We start from the raw sequence: 19855 nt of genomic DNA, 5'->3' as shown, positions 1-19855 counted from the left end.
TGTTGTTTACAAAGTGCTCCTGAAAAAAGGGACACAAGCACATAATAATAATACTAATTATTATTATTAGATTATTAGATTATTATAATAATTATTAGAACTATTATGATTATTATAATTATGATATTAATGCCAATTATCATATTAATTATATATAATATTATTGTTATATTTGCATATTTTACATAATAATAATATAATAATTATTATTTTAATTTTATTGTAATTATTAATTATAATATAAATATTAATATTTAAATATAAATATAAAATAATAAATAATAATAGCAGATTGCATGACAATTTTACAGATACAATAATACCAGGTGGACTGTTACGTGTAAAATATATAGTCTGCCCCCCCCGGAAATTTTGTCATATCAAAGCGGCCCGCGAGTCAAAAAGTTTGCCCACCCCTGTACTAGAATGAGGTTTGGACATACATCTAGCTCCGTAAAACTAATCGGAATACGCAGGACAGGTCCGTGTGAATATTGTTTTAAAATAGAAAATGTAGCGCATGTATTCATTAATTGTAGTAAATATAGTTATTAAAGAGAAAAAAAATAAAAAAAAGTATTTGATCCAGAGTTTTCTGGTGCTAGAATCCAAACGTGAAATACTGAAGTTCTTAAGGTTTAGATAAAAATATTGCTTTTTGCCATTATTAGTATTAATGTTATTTTTATATTATTTCATGTTTTTGTTTTAAAACTTTTATAGTCCTTCCCAGAAGGTAACGGCAATGCACACCAGAAGTTGCTTGTCAACCGCCAATAAAAACAAAGACGAGGAGGACGTGATTTCAGCAATCCAGCAGGTGGCGGTAAAGCACTAAATAGCTGGTTTGCCAACCGCCAAAGAAACAACTATGAAGAAGAAGAAGACGCAGAAGAAGAAGAACTTGACCGGGAATACAACATTTGAATATTGCAGCGGAAAAACAAAACTCGAAGTAAGGCTGTTGTCTTAAATCATAAACTATTGAATAATGTGTAACTTTCTACTGGACCAAAACCTTCCGACGTTTCATGTCAGAAACGTTTTGTGAACGAGGACAAGAACTGAATCCTAGCAATATGCAGCTATTTCGCCACTATATGATACTTAAAAACTTGGTCTCTAAACGACCTGTATCATTAAACTGAAGTGCTAAAATTGTGATCGATAGAAATACCCATGATTGTGAATGTATTACATCTGCGATTGAGGTGATCAACATCGATCTCAGGTGTCAAACTCGATCGTGCCATGAAGGGCCAATACACTGCGTTGTCTTTCCATCCGGTGTTGTTTTTATAACCTTTAACTTGAGCGAAGGATGACCTTTAACTTGAGCCAAGGAGCTCATCAATTAAATCACCTGCTGGAGAAACTGCTTGGAGAGAAAACCTCCAGTGTCTGCCTTAGACAAATATACAGACCTGTTCAAAATCTTAACACCTGAGTAAAATTGCTAGATTATGCATTTTGCACATTTGTACCGTAATGAGGTTTTCAGTATAGCTACAATATGCAAAAGCAAGAAGGGGGAGTGAAACCAAAACATTTTGAACTTGTAATTTAAAAAAATAAATAAACTGAAAGGTTTTCCACCTGATCAAAAGTTTAAGATCACAGGCTATAAGAGGCAAAATCTGCTCAAAATTCTCACACGGGCACACGGTCATGCCCTCCAGGTGGTTAAAGGTAAGAAAGTTTCTCTTCTTAATGTGGTCGTATCATCGAGCTGCATAAGCAAGGCCTTTTGTAGCTTGCCATTGCACGCAGTAAGACAGTCATTCTACAATCTTCAGTCAAGTGGTAGACCATACACCTGTGCTGAGCCAGAGGATCTGATGTGTTTGTCAAGACACAGCGTGGTCATCGACCCAAATGGCCCTTACTGGTGCAGACTGCAGCGCAATAACCATCAGACATTTGCATCTATGGGAAAAGGGCTTCAAAAACAAAAAGTAAATTAAAAGACCTTGTCTCTTAATGCCACAAAACAGCCTGTTTAGTCCTTGTCAGGGACCATCAGACATGGGACATTGAAAGGTGGAAAACGTTTTGTTTTCTGATGAGAAAAAATGTAAACTTGACGGTCCAGACGGCTTTCAATGTTACTGGCATGGCAAGGAGATCCCACCTGAGATGTTGTCTACCCAGCACCGTGGAGGTGGGCGGGGGGTCATTATGATCTGGGGGGCTTTCTCATTCAGTGGAAGATATGCCTTTATTCGTCCCTCAGTGGGGAAATTTGTAACACTGGAGCTTCAGGTGGAGCAGGGTCGTCAAATGGTGGATGGTTAGGTGCTGATGTTGACTGAGGGCCCTCGTCTGTGTGGTAACAGCTGGGTATTTCACTTTAATTGGTGTTTTCAATAAGTGACTTTTTCAAAGTGCTTTTTGTCACACTCCCCCTTCTTGCCGCATATTGTCGCTCAACTTAAAACCTCATTCAGATTTGAATGTGTAAAAGGTGAATTCTTGCTATTTTTTAACTCAGAATTTGATCAGGTCTGTACATAGATGCAGACTCGAGTGCCGAGCCGGACATCAACTGTCGCCGCCATATTGTCGAAAGGCGCTTTATGAAAGTAAGTACATTTATTTATTTACAGCGCAGCCAAAACATCCAATATAGCGGCGACGTTGACATACTGCAGCAGTGGAAAACCCACTCAGCCCTCGACTGACACTTCACAGAGATCAGTTAATAGTATTGCTAATACCTGTATATATTTTTATTTTCTTAGAAAAATGAGTGACCTGGAGTGTATCAGCCACCACATTTATGACAAGATTTCATCCATTCAACGCTTGTTGGATTTGTCAGGTAAGATTGTAGCATTTAGCAGTGTAAAATGTACACCACTGGCTACCATATATCACCAGCTGTGACTGGACAATTACATATATATCATAGTTCAAAGTTTTTGCTGTTTGTGTCTTTCATGTCTTTAGTGCGTGAACTCCTGATGTGTGATACCACTGATTTTGTTTTCAATCCGATACTACGGCTGGGCAATATATTGATATTTACTTTTAGCAAGATAAAAATCAGCCATATCGTTAATATCCATATAGACTGGATTTGCGCTGTATCGCCCTCATGCCTGCATGCAGGAGGAAGAAGGCAGGGTGGAGGCTCAGTTGAAGCAAACAGGCTACCGTGTCTGTGGTGGAAGAAGTTGGCAAGGAATAAGCAGTAACTTGGTTATACGGAATCCAGATAATACTTTGAATCCAGAGCAGGGAAAAAATCATTTTCACCACCTTGAAACTTGGCACAAACTCCAATATGAGGAATGTGTGCGATGTCTGTCGTGCTCCTGTTGCCTTCCTCATGAAAGGAGAAAAGACCTTTCCACATTGCTAATATACGGTCCCTGTTACCACACTGGAAAACAACAGCCTTAAAAACCTGCTGAAAATGATGGACTCACCATGTTCAAAGAAGCTTTCAAGTCAAATTATTTAGCGGGACAAACTCTACCACAAATGTAGAAGGAAGTCAGACAGCTGCTAAACCTGATACAGGTGACACGTTGACATCCTGGCACAAAATAAGGAAAAATGTTTGTGCCTTCTAAAAATGTTTACCTAAAAAATACTACTATTTAATACAGAGAATAAAATAAATTATTTTTGAGTTGCTGAAAATATCTTCTTAAACCAGGCACTCTTTCATGTTTTATTCTTTTTTTTATTAGCTGAGTATTTGAGCATAGCTAAAGGTTTGTTATAAAAAGATTATATTTCACTTTTCTATATTTAGTTTAAAAAGAGAATGGCCCACTTTACTTTGGTGCTTTTGGTAGGGCTGGGCGATATGGACCAAAAAATTATATATACCGATATTTTTTCCACAGAGTTTAGACAAAATTAAAACCAAATGTGAGTGTGAAGGTGTTTTATTAAAATAAATACCTAACATGAGGATTTCTATTTTAAAGCTGCACATTAAAAAATAGACAACGGCCATTGACGACGTGCAGTCGTCAATGGCCACTGTGAAACGGTCCTTACATCAAAGCCGTAAAACAAAATGGTAATTCATATTTCTCCTCTCTTGGATGATATTTTTAGTTAATAGCTTATCGTTGGCTTTATGCATTTTTTAGCTGTTTGAAAATTACCTATGTCAGCAAATTTTAGTATTTGTAATTTTAGAAATAAAGAATTTGAATGTTCTCTCTAGGCGGCATTATGGATTCTCTTTATTTAGAAGGAGTTATTACCCCATATCTCCACACAATAAGTTAGATATGGTAGAACCAGAGAACAATAAAGAGTGTGGAGTGATTTTTGATTCACAACGAATCGTTCAATATTGAAATATTATGTTGTATATTTGTAATATGAGGTTTCCAGCTCATTTTTAATCAATTATGATCCCCAGAAATGTATTGTGCCTCACCCTTTCAATGTCTGCACCATCTATTTGTATTTGCTTGTGTCTTTTCTAGTGGTACCAAACAGCATGATTTTAGTTTTATTTAGCTTCAAGGACAATCTGTTATTATCAAACCATCATTTTAATATGACCATTTCATCTCTGACTTTTTAATGATTATTAAATTATTATTATAATATGTATATGTGTGTGGTTTTTTTGAAGTACTAACTCTTTTTCCTCTCCAAATCTAGATGTGCCTCAAGATAAAATGAAAACACTTGGACAAAAAATTCTTTCGCTCGAGATTCTTCTGGAAGAGTTTGAAACAACTGTTGGCTGTCAGAAAGACCAGTTGAATCAATTGAAGGTAAACTGTTTGTTTGGCTATTGTCACTGTGTTCAGCAGTCCTGTACTTTATTTTATTTTGCTCATATCTATCTAATGACTTGTTAGGTAGAGCGAGAGAGGAGGAAACCAAACTTGCATGTTAATATATTGAGGCGGGCAAAATTATCAAATTTGTTTTTATTTATCATGCTATCATGTTAATTTATTTATTGATTATCATAACAGGCCTAGCTCCGTTTATTTTTTATTAATTTTACACAAAAACGAGAATGACTCAAAAAGGTGTAAATTGTGCACTTCTCTGCGTCCAACCCTCAAAATAGGTAGATGGCATCAATAGCACTGTTGATGTGTTTAAATGGTACATTTTGACTGTTTCAGGAACTGGAAGAATTATTCCACAATCATGTCGAGATTCTCCAGCACCTCAAGGACAATGTACCAGCTCATATGTCCAAGGAAAAAGGTCCTGAAATGTAAGGAAACTATTTTCTACTTGTTGTTTTTCAACAAAACACTGTGCGTCAAAGGTGTCCAACTCAAGTTGGACACTCCTCCCTAGGGTTGGGCATCGAGCATTGATTAGAGCCGGTGTTGTGCCGAGTTTTGCATGCCTGCCGGATTTTGCATCCACCTCGCGGGAGCGCGCACGCTCAGTTAAAACCGAAAATATGTGACGCTGCGGGGTTTTTTCGCCACAGGACTTCACGATAATGAAGATATTATACTTTGTGTCTCCTTTATCAGTTACTATGAGATACCTAAAGCACACAGTATATGAAAACTTCGATTTATTGGCTTGGTATTTGTTTGGTATGTCAAGCATTTGACGCATGCGTATCCAGGAATACGGTGAGTGGAGCGGGTTAGACATTTACAATGTAATTGTGGCGCTTTGTAACACATTTCTTCCGCCAATAATATATTTCTGCATAACTAATGACAAATATGAAATGTGGAAGTATTTACCTATTCATTTTGTGGCCAGGAGCTGACGTAATTTCTATGAGGCAGTCGATCTCACCCGTTTGACATACTTTGGACTGTAAAATGACAAATAAAAGTGTTGAACTTGGGGGCTCCACTCATTCATTCATTATGTGGCAACACCATGGTTATTTGGTGAATTTTAAATTCCCCATCAGCAAATATGGGTGCATGCATTTTATGGCAGGGCTGATTTTTGACCTGCCGAGATTTGCATGCACCCCTATTTGGACTAAGATGAGTTCTACATGTCTATCATTTGAACAAAAAAGTTCCCCAATAGCAAATATGGGGTGCATGCATTCTACAGCGGGTGGATTTTGACCTGCCGAGATTTGCATGCACCCTCCACTTGGACCAGTATAACTTCTACATATCTATAGTTCACATGATTTACTTTAAAGACATCCACCTCTCATGTGGATGTCATCATTTGAAAAAAAAAGTTTCCATATTGGAAATATTCTATGGCAGGGCAGATTTTTGTCCTGCCGAGATTTGCATGCACCCCCTAGTTGGACTAAGATAACTTCTACATGTCTATAGTTCACATGATTTACTTTAAAGACACCCATCTCTCATGTGGACTTCATCTTTGGACCAAAAAAATTCCCATATAGAAAATATGGGGTGCATGAATTTTACGGCAGGGCAGATTTTTGACCTGCCGAGATTTGCATGCACCCCCTAGTTGGACTAAGATAACTTCTACATGTCTATAGTTCACATGGTTTACTTTAAAGACATCCATCTCTCATGTGGACTTCATCTTTGGACCAAAAAAGTTCCCATATTGGAAATATGGGGTGCATGCATTTTACGGCAGGGCGGATTTTGACCTGCCGAGATTTGCATGCACCCCCTATTTGGACTAAGATAACTTCTACATGCCTATAGTTCACATGATTTACTTTAAAGACATCCATCTCTCATGTGGACTTCATCTTTGGACCAAAAAAGTTCCCTAACAGCAAATATGGGGTGCATGCATTTTACGGCAGGGCGGATTTTGTGCCTGCCGAGATTTGCATGCACCCCCTATTTGGACCAGCGTAACTTCTACATGTCTAAACAATGGATGGTGTAGATCATTACCAAGTACACAACAGGGGGTGCATGCAAATTTCAGCAGGCCAAAATCCGCCCTGCCGTAAAATGCATGCACCCCATATTTCCTATATTGGAACTTTTTTGGTCCAAAGATGAAGTCCACATGAGAGATGGATGTCTTTAAAGTAAATCATGTGAACTATAGGCATGTAGAAGTTATCTTAGTCCAAATAGGGGGTGCATGCAAATCTCGGCAGGCACAAAATCCGCCCTGCCCTAAAATGCATGCACCCCATATTTGCTGTTAGGGAACTTTTTTGTTCAAATGATGAAGTCCACATGACAGGTGGGTGTCTTTAAAGTAAATCATGTGAACTATAGACATGTAGAAGTTATCTCAGTCCAAATAGGGGTGGATGCAAATCTCGGCAGGTCAAAAATCTGCCCTGCCGTAAAATGCATGCACCCCATATTTCTAATATGGGAACTTTTTTGGTCCAAAGATGAAGTCCACATGAGAGATGGGTGTCTTTAAAGTAAATAATGTGAACTATAGACATGTAGAAGTTATCTTAGTCCAAGTAGGGGGTGCATGCAAATCTCGGCAGGTCAAAAATCCGCCCTGCCGTAAAATGCATGCACCCCATATTTCCAATTGGGGAACTTTTTTGTTCAAATGATGAAGTCCACATGACAGATGGATGTCTTTAAAGTAAATCATGTGAACTACAGACATGTAGAAATTACGCTGGTCCAAATAGGGGTGGATGCAAATCTCGGCAGGTCAAAAATCTGCCCTGCCGTAAAATGCATGCACCCCATATTTCCAATATGGGAACTTTTTTGTTCAAATGATGACATCCACATGAGAGATGGATGTCTTTAAAGTAAATAATGTGAACTATAGACATGTAGCAGTTATCCTGGTCCAAATAGGGGGTGCATGCAAATCTCGGCAGGTCAAAATCCACCCGCTGTGGAATGCATGCACCCTATATTTCCAATTGGGGAACTTTTTTGTTCAAATTATAGACATGTAGAAGTTATCTTAGTCCAAATAGGGGGTGCATGCAAATCTCGGCAGGCACAAAATCCGCCCTGCCGTAAAATGCATGCACCCCATATTTCCTGTATGGGAACTTTTTTGTTCAAATGATGAAGTCCACATGAAAGGTGGGTGTCTTCAAAGTAAATCATGTGAACTATAGACATGTAGAAGTTATCTCAGTCCAAATAGGGGTGGATGCAAATCTCGGCAGGTCAAAAATCTGACCTGCCGTAAAATGCATGCACCCCATATTTCCAATATGGGAACTTTTGTGGTCCAAAGATGAAGTCCACATGAGAGATGGATGTCTTTAAAGTAAATCCTGTGAACTATAGACATGTAGCAGTTATCTCAGCCCAAATAGGGGGTGCATGCAAATCTCGGCAGGTCAAAATCTGCCCTGCCGTAAAATGCATGCACCCCATATTTCCAATATGGGAACTTTTTTTTTCAAATGATGACATCCACATGAGAGATGGATGTCTTTAAAGTAAATCACGTGAACTATAGACATGTAGCAGTTATCCTGGTCCAAGTAGGGGTGGATGCAAATCTCGGCAGGTCAAAATCCACCCGCTGTGGAATGCATGCACCCCATATTTCCAATTGGGGAACTTTTTTGTTCAAATGATAGACATGTAGAAGTTATCTTAGTCCAAATAGGGGGTGCATGCAAATCTCGGCAGGTCAAAATCCGCCCTGCCGTAAAATGCATGCACCCATATTTCCTATATGGGAACTTTTATGTTCAAGTGATGACATCCACATGAGAGATGGATGTCTTTAAAGTAAATCATGTGAACTATAGACATGTAGAAGTTATCTCAGTCCAAATAGGGGTGGATGCAAATCTCGGCAGGTCAAAAATCAGCCCTGCCATAAAATGCATGCACCCATATTTGCTGATGGGGAATTTAAAATTCACCAAATAACCATGGTGTTGCCACATAATGAATGAATGAGTGGAGCCCCCAAGTTCAACACTTTTATTTGTCATTTTACAGTCCAAAGTATGTCAAACGGGTGAGATCGACTGCCTCATAGAAATTACGTCAGCTCCTGGCCACAAAATGAATAGGTAAATACTTCCACATTTCATATTTGTCATTAGTTATGCAGAAATATATTATTGGCGGAAGAAATGTGTTACAAAGCGCCACAATTACATTGTAAATGTCTAACCCGCTCCACTCACCGTATTCCTGGATACGCATGCGTCAAATGCTTGACATACCAAACAAATACCAAGCCAATAAATCGAAGTTTTCATATACTGTGTGCTTTAGGTATCTCATAGTAACTGATAAAGGAGACACAAAGTATAATATCTTCATTATCGTGAAGTCCTGTGGCGAAAAAACCCCGCAGCGTCACATATTTTCGGTTTTAACTGAGCGTGCGCGCTCCCGCGAGGTGGATGCAAAATCCGGCAGGCATGCAAAACTCGGCACAACACCGGTTCTCACATTCCGATTCTCCCGGAATACAGTTCATCTTTTTAACATCCGGTGCCTACGTTCGGTGATTGGCCAGCGGCATGACAAATCAAATGACAACAATATCAAACGAAAGCCGCTGTGAGCATTTGTGTTGATCCATTCCAACCACAGACAGAGGGACAGCACTTGCTAGTTTGGCAAGTTTGGCTAGCAAAAAATGAGGATTGCGCAAAGAAGAACGCTCCACTCACAGGATTAAACACCCCCGGATTCACGGTTTACTGCCCCGTTTATGACACGCAACACCGGACTTTTCACCCCATTTTTGACAGGCTACGGGTGGACTGCTTTCAACCAGTCAGGTAAGCAAAACAATAAATGAGGTGGATCCTACGCCAGCATTGAAGCAGCAATTTATACTGTAAATATGGCAGCCAATTGAAATATCAAAATAACTATTCAATAATATTCAAATAACTAATATGCAAATAAATAATGCTGTGTACTTTAGTACCAGACGTAAATGCTAGCTTTAGCCAGGAAGTTGACCAGACCGCATGTTACCCTATTCACTTTACTTGTTTACCAGTTAGTTTTTCACGTTGGATATTCATCTTCGTTGCTGTGACTTTCAAGTTGACAGTTGGATATACAGTGCATCTGGAAAGTATTCACAGCGCTTCACTTTTTCTACATTTTGTCATGTTACAGCCTCATTCCAAACTGAATTAAATTAATCTCTTACCTCAAAATTCTACACAAAATACTCCATTATGACAATGTGAAAAAAGGTTTTTTTGACATGTTTTGAATTTATTAAAAATAGAAAACAAAAAAATCACATTTACATAAGTATTCACAGCCTTTGCTTAATACTTTGCTGATCCACCTTTGGCAGCAATTACAGCCTCAAGTCTTTTTGAATATGATCCCACAAGTTTAGCACACCTATCTTTAGGCAGTTTTGCCCATTCTTCTTTGCAATAAGTCTCAAGCTCCATCAGGTTGGATGGGAGACGTCTGTGCACAGCCATTTTCAGATCTCTCCAGAGATGTTCGATCGGATTCAAGTCTGGACTCTGGCTGGGCCACTCCAGGACATTCACGGAGTGGTTCTGAAGCCAACCTTTTGAGATCTTGGCTGTGTGCTAATGTCTACTGTCTATATGGTCAAGGTACATGACCAGTCTACTGACCTCTGGAGCAGGATTTCATCCAGGATATCTCTATATATTGCTGCATTCATTTTCCTTCTATCCTGACTAGTCTGCCAGTTCCTGCTGCTGAAAAACATCCCCACAGCATGATGCTGCCACCACCATGCTTCACTGTAGGGATGGTATTGGCCTGGTGATGAGCAGTGCCTGGTTTCCTCCAAACATGGCGCCTGGCATTCACACCAAAGAGTTCAATCATGGGAATTTTGTTTCTCATGGTCTGAGAGTCATTCAGGTGCTTTTTGGCAAATTCCAGACGGGCTGCCATGTTCCTTTTACTAAGGAGTGGCTTTCGTCTGGCCACTCTACCATACAGGCCTGATTGGTGGACCAGAGATGGTTGTCCTTCTGGAAGGCTCTCCTCTCTCCACAGAGGAACGCTGGAGCTCTGACAGAGTGACCATCGGGGCCTTGGTCACCTCCCTGACTAAGGCCCTTCTTCCCCGATCGCTCAGTTTAGAAGGCTGGCCAGCTCCTCGCAGGTCTACAGACAGTTCTTTTGACTTCATGCTTGGTGTTTGTGCTCTGACATGCACAGTCAACTGTGGGACCTTATATAGACAGTTATTATATTTCCAAATCATGTCCAATCAACTGAATTTACTGCAGGTGGACTCCAATTAAGCTGTAGAAAGATCTCAAGGATGATCAGTGGAAAAAAGATGCACCTGAGCTCAATTTTGAGCTTCATGGCAAAGGCTGTGAATACTTATGTAAATGTGTTTTTTTTTGTTTTCTATTGTCAAAAAAACCTTTTTTCACATTGTCATAATGGAGTATTTTGTGTAGAATTTTGAGGTAAAAGATTAATTTAATTCAGTTTGGAATGAGGCTGTAACATGACAAAATGTAGAAAAAGTGAAGCGCTGTGAATACTTTCTGGATGCACTGTACTATGGCTCACTAGCAGCAATGATAACGCTGTTGCTCAGTAGGTCCCACTTATACAGGAATTTTCTCCCGCTTATCTTTATGAGGGTCGCGGGGGGATGCTGGAGCCTATCCCAGCTGTCTTTGGGCAAGAGGCGGGGTACACCCTGGACTGGTTGCGAGCCAATCACAGGGCACAGACACTAACCACTCGGTCGCCTTGCAGCCTTTCTAGAGACTTATTAAGTATAATTATAAGCCAGCATTGTTGGCAGAGAAGACAAAAGCATCTCTCCGTGCAGAATTAAAATAAGGTAAGTAGGATATAAATGCACATATTATCACTATCTGCAGATGAAATTTTGTTAAAATTTAATGTGAAAATTTTTAATATGTTAAATATGTACATTTTGCCCTGGAATTACAGTATCCATGCAGTTTATAGTGTGGCAGAGAAACCAATGCAGTGCTGCTGCACTGCGAGGGCGAGCAACACTGACACTGACACTGAAATGTGTTCCATGGCAGGTGTTATGTGAGGTTACACATATTGGTTTCGGTATCGAAAATTGAGAGTTGGACAGTATTGGCAAAAAGCCAATATCTGACATCCCTTGTTATTGATATTTACAGTACCTCTGCAAAATGATATTGTGTGTCTATTTCCATGATTTGGATCATGTCATATTTTAACTGTATCTACGTATATCTTCATCTCTTTTTAGAGAGAAAGAGCCTTCTCCCAACCAGGATCAGGTACCAAATGTGGAACCCATCCATCACAACATTGCCAAAAACATCAAGTGTTATGTCAGAGAGATGGAGTTTATCACTACGGCTGAGTTTGAAAGCATCCCGCAGTAAGTGTATTTCAATCCTCAATCAACTATGATTAGCACATATGTCACACTTCACATAGTGTCTGGGGTGGAATCTTGTTTTAGACTGTAAGTACAAAAACTCCAAGTTGCTGACTGTGAGTCCAGCTAATCTAGATACAGTAGTACTGTGGTTTTTGTCATTAACTCATTCAATCTCACCCATTTTTCAAAAGGCATCCCCTCCAGAATATTGTGTTGTATGACTATGTGGTCATACAACACTGGCTACTGCACGCTACACTCCTCCACGGCCGTCCACGTCCTCCTTGCTGTTGAGTGTGGAAATACCTTAATTTATCCATTAGGAACTTCATTTGTGCAGAGCATAAATGCGTGTACAATTCATGTAACCAACAATACAACATAATACACCACATGCAATCAGCAACTATCAATAATTAACCATCAATTAACAGACAACATTGGACAGACAGACAGAATACTTTATTTATCCCTTTGGAATTCCCTCAGAAGAGAAGAAGAAAGCCGGCCAGCACAATAAATGCATTACAAATTAAAAATGCATAAAACAATTTCCTAAAAAAAAAAATATATCAGGGCTGTCAATAGATTAAAATATTTGATCGTGATTAATCACATTTTTTTTGTCCATAGTTAACTCACAATGAATCACATTTAATCGCATCTATAAAGTTTTTATCTATAATAAGTAGGGTAAATGATTTAATGTGCAACTACAACAATAATTACATACAATTTTATGTAAGGGTATATCAATTTGGGAACTATGGGCCATTATTAAAAAAAATACAGTCAGCAAGCATATGTTTGTTGTCAGGTTTAAACCCCAACACTTGTAAAAAAAACACTGCCTGTACAAAGGAAGACACAGAGAGATGAGTTTCTTTTTACTTGCAAGGAGAGATGATGGAGACTGCACAGTTACAATCCTCCTACCAACTCTGAAACAGTCTCCATTCTCCTGCTATTTATTGAATCAGGAATGCCCTAGGTACACGTGGTTTCACCGGCTAAGGGAAGGGGGGTCTAACTATTCCAGTTGAAACCGGTCCTTTTTGCACATGTTATCCATAGTGTGTGGGTATCTCCTCTTTGGCATGTGATCTTCCGGAGACACTCTCACACACACACATATACATTCTGGGTCACATGTAGCTATTTCCTGTCCACGAGGGTATGATAGAACTATCTGGTGAGAGAATGTTCTGTCACGTTCTGTTTTCTCTAATCATGATATACACCAAATGTGCAGGCATCACAACATTAATCTTACTTTGCCATGTGAGTGATATGAAACACATGTGGGTAACAAGAGAATAGGTCATAAGAATATAGTAAAAATAGGTCATAAGAATATAGTAAAAATAGAATAACTTTATGTACAATTCTTCCAACATTTGTATTACTATTTTTCTTTATTATTAGCGTATTACCTCTTAAACTCGCCCACAGATGTTCAGCAAATACAAAATGTATGGGAGTGAGACCTCTCACACTAACATATTTTTGTTTATTTGTGTCAGCTCAAAATAACATTTGTTTATGATACTGGTTTTAAATTCTATATGTTTATTAGTAAAAAGCCTATTTAGGAACATTCAGAAAGGATTATCATTAAATAATTGCCTCCATGCACCTTTCCTTCATGAAATGTACAAATGAAAATACCTAAAACATAGGGCAATCGTCATAAAATATTTCATCCAAATTGCAAACCTATGGCATTTCATTTCTCTTTTAAAACACATTGAAATACATAGAAATTAATTATTATATTACAGTAAATATTATTTTACGACAATACTCTATTTCCACAGTTTGTGAATGTTTTAATGCGATTTGCGAGATGTCCTACTTTTTTGACGGTCATTGAGCACACCCACGCACCGTTCTCTGATGCAAAGAGGGATGTATGGATGTATTTCGATATACATATTTTCCCCCTTTCACCTTTCCTTTCTTTCACCTCATATTTGCTCAAGAATTGCCTCAATGCATCTTTCCTTCATGAAATGAAAATACCTAAAACATAGGGCAATAGTCATAAAACATTTCATCAAAATTGCAAACTCGATAATTATTTGATTTCTCTTTTAAAACACATTAAAATACATACAGTAATCATTATATTACGGTAAATATTATTTTATTACAATACTGTAACTATTACAAAATTTTTGAATATTTAATGTGATTTGTCCTACTTTTTTGATGGTCATTGAACGCACCATGAACGTTCTCCGATGCAAAGAGGAATGTATGGATGGATGTATTTCCCCCCTTTTTCTTTCACCTCATACTTGCTCCTGAATGCTGATACTATGTGGGAATGCATAAATGTAAGATTTGATGACTTTGAGTGCTAATGTGCATCATTGTGGTAGTTCCATGCTAAATGGCTAACGCTATCAAAACACTGGACTTCAGCCACGATCATCACATTGACAGCCCCTCAATAGCAGCTGGAACTCCAATTTAGCTGTGTGTTCAATGCCAAAATCATCAGAGAGATGTAAAAGTGTGAAAAGCACTGGTTAGTTGGGCCACTCTTATGCCAAGGTAGCACTGGATATGACAATAAAAACAATACCTGCACTGCTCCAGTCTCTGGCAGGCCATGGAATCCAGGATACACAGGATACACATACTGAACATGGACACAAATAAGTCAGGATTTCATGAGCAAGGGGGATGTGGGTACAAAGCTTGACAGGGCTCTTGAATACAGCCTTTGTTATTAATAAAAAAAAGCACATTATTTAAGCACATTTGACTTTTTTGGGTTGCTAAATCAACAATTTTAGGCTACTTTTGCTCTTAGCCCCACTAAGAACCACTATCCATTTTACACAGAGACATGAGTCACCAACACATGGACACTATTAGAGTTTGACCTTTCAGGCTTTCCATGCTTTTAAATTCCATTAAAATTAAATTAAATGATTACAGTTTTTAATCAGATTAATCACTGTTATTAAATCATCATGATTAATCACCATGTCTCAAAAGAAGACAAATTATAGGGTAGGTTTCTGTACATTTGAAGTCTGAAGTCTGCTGGGATAGGCTCCAGCATACCGCTGCGATTAAATACACTCTGTTTCTCCCTACTTTTTTTTTATTATTAGAGCCTGTCAGCCATGTTCACTGTATTTTTCTCAAAAAACACAGCGTTCCGTTTAAGATTGCAATGTGCATACTGCAGCATATTGAGAGGGATGTAACATTTCGCCACATCCATACAGGCAGAGTGTTTAATGCAGCGACTGTGAATGTGTACCTTATATTGTGGCGTGTCAGTGCAGCAGTCAATCAGTTACTGTTACTGTCTGTGTACTGCCAACTGAAAGTTATGACTTCATGGAGTAAGGCAAAAATACATTTCAAGGAAAAAAGTGGTCACGCTACCCCTGATGCGTAAGTGACTGACTAACACAACCCTGCACAACGTATGTTACGAGACAAGTTAATCAAGTAACTTAGATACAAACCGAAATACGGATGGCCTGAAGAAAACATAATAATGTTGAGGCACCGTGACCAACGTTTTTAACTTGCCAATTGCAAGTGCTGTTGCTGTGTGTGACTGGCCAATCACAGAGCGGGAAGCATGAATACATAATGAGCATTTTCTTTAAATACGGATAATGACGAAATGTACTTGTTTTGTTGTAATGAGTATCCGGCTCATCCCTACTACTTACTGAGTCTGGCAAAATTATGGAATCTTGAATTGTCAAATCAGTACAAACCTTGCATACCAGATTTGACTTTGTGGAAAAAACATCAACATTTTTGCCTTTTTACAGATATGATGGAGACGGGCCACTGCCTGTCTATTTCCTCCCACTAGCTTTAGCTTTAGCCTTGGCTTGATTGCTAGCTGTCTGTCTGCCAGAACAAAAGAGTATATGGTTGGCTTTCAGACCTTTGCGTAGGGAGACAAGATTTGCTTCATATGTAGGGATCTGCCAATCCTCCAAAATGAAGGAAAACGGCAAACAGCGCAGATCGACACGTGACCTAAATGAATTAATTGGTAATATCCCTGCTAAAAGCTGTCTAACATTCTAAACTTCTTCACTCAGGTACATGAAAGGACGAGTGTCATACAGTCAAATCAATGCAGCAGTGCAGAGCATTAATACAGCCATTGCAGCAAAGTATAAAATCATCCACCAGCCTGTGAAAACACTGAAAAACCATGCACGCAAGCTGCTCCAGCGCTTCAAGGATCAGGAAACTAAAGAAACCAAAGGTACAGAAAAGTGAAATGCATGCCACCACAGCTTTTATTCCATCAATCTTTATGTATGATGTGTCCTGTTTCTTCTTCACCACCATGATGATATCCTCCTTTTGCTGGCGTCTACAAGCTAAGGCACAGTGGTGGTGTGAAAAAATGTTTGCCCCCTTTCGGGTTTCTTTTTTTCTTTGCACACAATTTTTCAGATCATCAAGCAAATTAAAATGTTAGTCACTGAAAACACAACTGAACACGAAATGCAGTTTTTCAATGAAACTTTTTATTTAAAAAAAAATCCAAACCGGCAAGGCCCTCTGTGGAAAAAAAAAACAATGCCCCTTCTTTCTATCTAGCGGTGTGGAAAAGGTTCTAAAGCCATTTATTAAGCTTTGGGACTCCAGCAAACCACAGTGAGCACCATTGTCCCCAAATGGTGAAAACATGGAACAGTGGTGAAACGTCCCAGGAGTGGACAGCCAACCACAATGACCCCAAGAGCGCAGCAACAAAAGACCCCACAACAAAGGTGCATTCCTCAGGGCTCACTTGCCTCAGTAAAGGTCAGTGTTCATGACTCCACCATATGAAAGACGCTGAGCAAAACGGCCTGCATGGCAGAGCTCCAAGACCAAAACCTCTGCTGAACAAAAAGAACATTAAGGTTTGTCACAGTTTTGCCAGAAAACATCTTCATGATCTCCAAGACCTTTGGGAAAATACTCTGTGGTCTGACGAGACAAAAGTTGAACTCTTTGGAAGTACGAATTGTAATTGTTGTTTGGGTTTAACACCAACATCTAAAAAGTGGCGGCCCGAAGTTCAGAGTTGACGCATATGGCTGTATTTGTGCACGTGATTGTCGGTGATGACTAAAGAGACCCAGTGAGCTCAAACGTCCACTTAGTTTTGTCAGTTGCAAAAGTATTCATACCCATGAGCAACAATCGATTTTTTGGCACAGAACAAAGGCGAGGTGTGTTTCTCCTGTTTACATGAAAGGAAATAGCACAAACATGACAATGTATCACTGATTTCGTTCAGAAGCACTCTTTACTATAGATAGATTGCATAAATCTGTATTTCATTGTTGCAAAAGAATTCACACCAAGGCATCAAGTCATAGCACTTGGTTGGAGCTCCTTTGGCAGCAATACCAGCTTCCAATCGCTTTGGATAACCAGCAATGAGTTTTGCTAGTGTTGTTCGGACAGTTTTGCCCACTCCTCTTTGCAATAGCGCTCCAGCTGAGTCAGGTTCCTTGGTGATCTTCGGTGGACGGCAATCTCCACATCCTGCCACAGGTTCTCTATTTGGGTTGAGATCCAGGCTCTGACTTGGCCAGTCTAGAAGCTTCACTTTGTTCTTCCTGAGCCATTCTTGTGTCACTCCAACTGTATTTTTTTTTATCATTATCCTGCTGAAAGATAAACCTCCTTTCAAGGTTCAGGCTTTTGGCCGACTTGCAAGAGTTTTTGACTAATAACGACAACGTTGGTGCAATGATATCAATACTTTTGCAACAATGAAATACAGATGTATACAATCTGTCTATAGTAAAGATTATTTATGAACAAAAACACAAACTATGGTTTGTCATGTTTGTGCTATTTCATTTCATGCAAACCGGAGAAACACACTTTTTGTTCTGTGCCGAGAAACCGAGTGTTGCTCATGGGTATGAATACTTTAGAAAACCACTCCATCTGTGACGTCTACTGCACCCCAAAAAAAAGTTAGATCCTCAACTGATGCTTCCCGTCTTGCCATACGGCCAACGTTGTCGGGCGGCAGTGCACTTAGCTGGTGTGAGCCTACAACAGGCAATTCAATCTTACAGAATACTTCCGCCAGCCACAAGGGAGGACGGATAGAGCGTGATCCCGCGGTCAGTCATGAAGTTTCATTTAAAAACTGCATTTTGTGTTCAGTTGTGTTGTCATTGAGTAATATTTCCATTTTTTGATGATGTGACAAAAAAGTGTGTCAAAAAATTTTGTTGACCAAAGATGCGACTCATCTCTGTGTAGAGTTTGCATGTTCTCCCCGTGCATACCTCGGTTTTCTCCGGGTACTCCGGTTTCCTCCCACATTCCAGAAACACACTACTATGTTAACTGGCCACTCCAAATTGTCCATAGGTATGATTGGGAGTGTGAATAGTTGTCTATATGTGCCCTGGCAACCAGTCCAGGGTGTACCCTGCCTCTCGTCCAAAGTCAGCTGGGATAGGCTCCAGCATACCCGCAACCCTAGTGAGGATAAGCAGCAGATCAATTGGATGGATGGAACTAGGCTGGTGTTAAGAAGTGATTGATATGTTGTTGTGTTTCAGGTCAGTACTTTGTGGTGGAAGAGGACTTACGTGAATTCACCCAGATGAAGGTGGACAAGCGGCTTCAGGGAATATTTAACATGTTGCGACACTGCCAGCGCTTACGGGAGCAGCGAGGAGGACGTGTCACCCGTTACGTGTTGTTATAAATGCATTTTAAAAAGCAGATGGATTCTGATTTCTAGTCTATTTTTGGTGGTGATGTTGCTGTCCATTAATAATCAACTGACGGCCTGCTAGCCAAATCTGTCCTACATGTGATGTTAGACTTGGCCCACAAATGCAGTATATTTTTGCTGCAGATTGCTTAAAGCGCTGTCATTCTGAGAAGGTGTGTGGCCTTTTGTCCCTTGCAGTTTTTTTGGCCTGCACCACATTCTAAAATTCAATTAAACAAGACGGCAACCAGCCTGGAGAAAGTCGAAACAGACTTCTTCCATTTGGGTGGGAAAAATGACCACCCGGTAATTATCTGTCAAACTATCCAGAGATGGCATTACTCACATCAGCATGTCAGCAATGTGTCTAACAAGACGTAACAGATCCAATGTTGCCGTCATGACAAGATCCCACCTGAGATGTTGTCCACATGGCACAGCGAAGGTGGTGCCAGCATGATCCTTCAATGGAACCATAGATTCAACGTCAAACGGTAGTGGCCGATGTTATCACTGTACATGTTAATACATGACCATAGCGTGTATATCAGACCATTCAACTTTGTTAGAGGTTCTTTTTTTTTTACAGGGCTTCATAGGTGTATCCCAATGACGGCATTGTAAGCTAGCTCAAATTAACTCGTTTTCTCATGTTATGTTTCACATAAGGATTGTGAATGATGGGGAAAAATTCAGAAAAAGTGCACTTTCCCTTTTAAGGTGTATTCGGAATGTTGTGGAGTAAAAAAAACAACTTTAACTCCAAATGGTTCAAGGACAGCTTTGTTATTTTGGGTGCAAAAACAATTCCTGGACCCTAAGGAGTTAACATTCAAACTTGTAGTGAAATAAATGGTGACTGATATAATACTATATCATTCCATTCTTATTCAGCTTTGCTACTTTGAAAAC

The 19855-nt window shown here is 39.4% G+C and overlaps 1 protein-coding gene across 2 annotated transcripts; it reads left to right on the top strand.

Annotated features, from left to right (window-relative positions):
• Nucleotides 1-806: 806 nt before the first annotated feature.
• ska1 (spindle and kinetochore associated complex subunit 1) lies at nt 807-19797 on the top strand. 2 transcript variants are annotated; one of them, XM_058087929.2, is made up of 7 exons: nt 807-955; nt 2742-2821; nt 4636-4751; nt 5115-5209; nt 12070-12204; nt 16296-16465; nt 18786-19797. In XM_058087929.2, exons 2-7 carry the CDS (start codon nt 2746-2748, stop codon nt 18932-18934), a joined length of 741 nt encoding a protein of 246 aa, XP_057943912.2. In that variant the 5' UTR covers nt 807-955; nt 2742-2745; the 3' UTR covers nt 18935-19797. The 2 variants fall into 2 exon arrangements, with proteins under 2 accessions (XP_057943912.2, XP_078647148.1); XM_078791022.1 differs by lacking the exon at nt 807-955 and adding an exon at nt 2443-2582.
• The last annotated feature ends 58 nt before the right edge of the window (nt 19798-19855 follow it).

The sequence above is a fragment of the Doryrhamphus excisus genome, linkage group LG6, assembly GCF_037039965.1.
Source record: "Doryrhamphus excisus strain RoL-2023G ecotype Guam linkage group LG6, RoL_Dexc_Guam_v1.1, whole genome shotgun sequence".
Taxonomy (NCBI): Eukaryota; Metazoa; Chordata; class Actinopteri; order Syngnathiformes; family Syngnathidae; genus Doryrhamphus; species Doryrhamphus excisus.
This window is presented reverse-complemented; position numbering and strand designations above follow the sequence as displayed.

Bases quoted from the DNA above. Each gene is read 5' to 3' on its own strand.
- ska1 (XM_058087929.2), top strand. From the start codon at position 2,746: ATGAGTGACCTGGAGTGTATCAGCCACCACATTTATGACAAGATTTCA. The intron at 12,205-16,295 runs GTAAGTGTATTT...TTCTTCACTCAG, and splicing joins GAGTTTGAAAGCATCCCGCA to GTACATGAAAGGACGAGTGT. The intron at 16,466-18,785 runs GTACAGAAAAGT...GTTGTGTTTCAG, and splicing joins GGAAACTAAAGAAACCAAAG to GTCAGTACTTTGTGGTGGAA.